The following is a 3,985-nucleotide window of genomic DNA, read 5'->3' as shown; positions in this document are numbered from 1 at the left end:
GGGGTCCCGCCCCAGCCCCGGGGGTCCCGCCCCAGCCCCCCGCAGAGCGGGGCAGACACGCAGCTCCCCTGAGCCCCGCAGTGAAGCCCCCCCGGCTCCAGGGAGAAGGGAAGATGGAAAAGGCACCTTGGCACCGCACAGCCCTATGAACGGCCCGGGGTGTGGGAGGCTCAGCCGTCCCGCTCTCGGCTCCCGCAGCACCACCGACAGGAGGGCTCCAGGCAGGCCCTTCATCTCTGGAGTTACTCAAACAAAGGACACACAATCACTTTTCCGTGCTCTTGTTTTTCCCTTCGGCCTTCATTTCTTGTGAGCTCAAGCTGAAGCACAACCCCCAGGGCCCCGGGTGCAGCCCCGGTGAGTGTAGATGCTGCAGGTGACCAGGAGCAGGGAACACCTTCCCTCTCTGACCCAAACGTTAAGGGGCTCCCACTCTCCTCAAGCCTTCAGTGGCACCATCTACCTGCACGTCCTACTGAACTGTCTTTCATAAAGGAAGCAACTATCAAGAACATCAACATCCTCTTCATTTTTCCTCTTCCTAACCCTGCAGTGAAAGCCTGGTCCATTTATTGCATCCTGCTGCAGCACACACAGCCAGGAACACACAGGGACCACACGGTTGCAAGGGAGAGGGGATACCTTTCATGACTAGGGAGCCTAGACAGCATTTACTTTGGGCACAACGAGAGTGGCTGCTTTTCAGAGCAACTCCAGCCCTTTCTGCTCCAGCAGCACGGCCAGCAGCAGCTCGGGAGCGTGGCAGGTGCTGGGTGCCCAGCCCAGCACAGGGTGAGCCTGCCCAGCCTCGCCCACGGCAGCACCAGGGCTGGGAAACACGGCTTCAGACACCCTCCTGCTGCAATCAGGGCTCAAAAATCAACAAGCTGACTGTTCTGCCTCAGGGAGTTGTCTGTGACCCTCTTCCTCCACCCACCCCTCTGCCAAGGGGATGGCACGTCCTGCAGGGGAGCCGAGCCAGGCTCTCTCCGGGCTCCCTGGCCGGGTGGCTGGCACAGACCACACTGCACACATCACCTGAAAGGTTAGCCAGAAACGTGACAAAGAAAGGCTCTAAGAAACCCAGCTGCAGCAGCTGGACAAGTTAGCTCGCCAAGATGATTCTCCCCTGCTGGATATCAGCGTCTGTACCGGAGCACAGCCTGGACACCAACACCCCCAGCCTGCCCCTGCAGCCCACACCGGTGTGCAAGGCTTGGGCTGTTGTAGCCGAGCTGTGAGCAACCCCCCCTTCAGCGTGACAGCAGCGACAAGACCTCACACTGCTACAGCTGCACACACCAGCAACACAGACACCACCAGCAACACAAAGCAGGGCACACGAACCCTCCAGTCCCCATCTCCTGCCCACAGCCTGGAAGTGCCCACTGCGGCTGCCTCCCTCCTCCCTGCACCCCGTGTTCCCTGATACAACCGTATTTTTACTCACACTGCTTTTCCAGAATGAAAACAACCCTTTCCATCTACACAATACATCAAAAACGAACTGAGGAATTACATGTTATATTGCATCCCTTCACAGAGCAGCCCGAGTTCTGCTGCCTTACTCTGTGTGGAGAGAAGCAGCACTGCAATAAAATGAGAAGAACTGCTCTGACACCTTCTGGTGAAAGCCCGTGGCAAACCCTGCCCGTGTCCCCCAGGGCATCTCCAGGCAGCAGCTCCAAGGCAGCAGCACGGAGCAGGCAGGAGGCCCTGGGCAGCACGAGCCTCCTCTCCACACAGTACTCTCTGGCCAAAGGCCAAAGTAAAAAGAATCCATTCTTTACAAACACACAACAAAACCTGGGACGCTTTCACCTCAGACACTGGGTCAGGCAGAGCAAAAAGAAATTGCTTCTTCTTCCAAGCAGCTCACACTCGAGAGATTCTTTGGCCATCTTGTCATCTGGAAAGTGAACTATTTTGGCAGTGAAAGCTTTTATACCAAGTCAATTACGTGACAAAAAATGAGCAGGACAAATGCTGTGGCCAAGGACCCTCCAGAGCCCCAGTTCCCTGCAGGGTCAGCTGCATTCACCCTGGTCTGCCCCCAGGCAGGCTGCACTCTGCACCCCCTCACTGCAGCTCCCACTCAGCAGGGTATCAGATCCTACCTCAGATATTAGTTTTCCCTGCATCACAAGGCCACACCAGCCAAGAAATTTTATTATTTCCAAATCAGCCAAAGAAGCTACAAAAACTATTTGCTGGTCTATGCAAGGTTGTTTATTACCAAAAGGAGATTGTTAAGTACCAAATGTAATTAACTGAGGTGAGAGCATTTGCTGCTACTGTCAGACCTGAGCACAAGTTTGTTCTATAACCTAATTCAACAAATCCTGCAGGCAAAGGCGCAGTCAGAAGAGCTGCACGACCCGTGGGAAGGGCTTTATGGAAGGAGCACCATCTTCCCCTGGGCTCCTCTGCTGTGCATGATGTCCTGGTGAGCCTGGGCTACTCTCTCCAGAGAATACTCAGAGCCTACCAGAGGTTTCAGCCAGCCAGCTTCTATGCCATCCAGGACTGCTGCTGCACACTCGTGCATCTCCTCCTGCAGGTCACAAAGGCAGCATTCACCACAAGCTCTGCACAGTTCTGAAAAGTACTGACTGTTTATGAAGTGTTAAACCAGATTTCACCACCCAAAAATATTTTACCATGTTCTGAGATGAAACCAAAATGCAAAGGAATGAACAGACAAGTTGCTCACACTGGAATTACACGTTCACCCCTCCAAAAGCTTTTAGCTGGAAACAGAGAGGTGTTGGAACAAGCCAACAAAACACCCCTTACAATAGGAATGTTTCTTACCTCAGTTGCAAGAAACAGACTAACTCCAGTTATGCTTGATTCTTTACTCATGGTGTCTCTGGGATTTATCTCGATGGGGCCTCTAGAGCCCACAACCTGTTACAAACAAGTTGAAAGATGGATCAGGTTACACCTGTTAATTGCCTTGCTAAATGCACAGACTCAAGTCAGCAACAAAAGCTACTCACCATCACCCTTCCTGCACAGGACAGCAGTTGCAAGTCAGTAGCAAGATTGACGTTAGAGAGCATCTCTATGATTATATTAACTCCTTCTGTCCCTATGTATTCCTAAACAGGACATAATCCATTATTTTAATCACTCCAATTAGTGCTTGGGCATCACTCTTTATTTCATATGCTACAGATAACATATTTTACAGTTTATTGCTTAAATTTTACATGCAGCCTTGGTACTAAGGCTGACAGCTGATCAGCTGGCATTCAGCACATCCTGACCTGCTGAATTATGACCCACCACCACATCAGAACATGCTGGAAGGCAAGAGCTTCCAAAGGACAAAATGCCAGGGCCTGTGGAGACAGCTCAGCTCCTCCAGCCTGGAAAACTCTTTCCTTGAGTGGAAATGAAAAAGGCTCCAACACGAATCTGCCTTAAGGAACTTCTGCAAACAATTGTTCACATTTTGTTTGTAAAAAACACATTCTGCATCACCCAGCCCTGACACGTGCTCACCTTGATTTTATCAGTGTAATTAGCTTCTCTGTGATTAAATGCTTGGTGAGCACCATTCCTCAAAACCACATCCATGCCTTCCTCAGTTCCTGCTGTACCCAACACCTTTAAACCACAGGCTCTGGCAATTTGACATGTTGCTATTCCCACCTGGGAGAGGAAAAAAAAAGGAAAGAAAATGAAAATTTATTTAAATTTTATATATCCTACCAGCAACTTGGAGCTAACCCATTTTAAAAGTTTGCCTGGTAACATTTTATTTTAGCCACAATAAGTAATTTGGATCTTAAAGATAGCCAAATAGCCTCTAAAAGAACAAAACCTATTTACAGAGGCATAGCAGGGCTTTGTGGGATTTTCAATAGCTGCCAGCATTTGATATAAATCCATGTAGAACATTGTCTGTTAAAGCTGGGACGTGTGTTTGATCCAAAGCCAAGGAAATGCCTCTCTTCCCAGAATCACATCCTGCTGA

The 3,985-nt window shown here is 50.4% G+C and overlaps 1 protein-coding gene across 1 annotated transcript in view; it reads right to left on the bottom strand.

The window, feature by feature from the left end:
• Positions 1-2,392: 2,392 nt before the first annotated feature.
• CRYZ (crystallin, zeta (quinone reductase)) overlaps positions 2,393-3,985 on the bottom strand; it is a 5,970-nt gene continuing 4,377 nt past the window's right edge. Inside the window, exons 5-8 of the mRNA XM_009994567.1 lie at positions 3,511-3,660; positions 3,003-3,104; positions 2,815-2,910; positions 2,393-2,554 (exon numbers count right to left, since the gene is read on the bottom strand). Coding sequence (XP_009992869.1) covers positions 2,393-2,554; positions 2,815-2,910; positions 3,003-3,104; positions 3,511-3,660 — 510 coding nt within the window. The remainder of the gene's footprint in view (positions 2,555-2,814; positions 2,911-3,002; positions 3,105-3,510; positions 3,661-3,985) is intronic.

The sequence above is a fragment of the Chaetura pelagica genome, unplaced genomic scaffold (genome assembly GCF_000747805.2).
Source record: "Chaetura pelagica isolate M959 unplaced genomic scaffold, ChaPel_1.0 scaffold243, whole genome shotgun sequence".
In the NCBI taxonomy this organism is placed as follows: Eukaryota; Metazoa; Chordata; class Aves; order Apodiformes; family Apodidae; genus Chaetura; species Chaetura pelagica.
The sequence above is the reverse complement of the archived record's forward strand: the minus strand, read 5'-3'. Positions and strand labels throughout refer to the sequence as shown.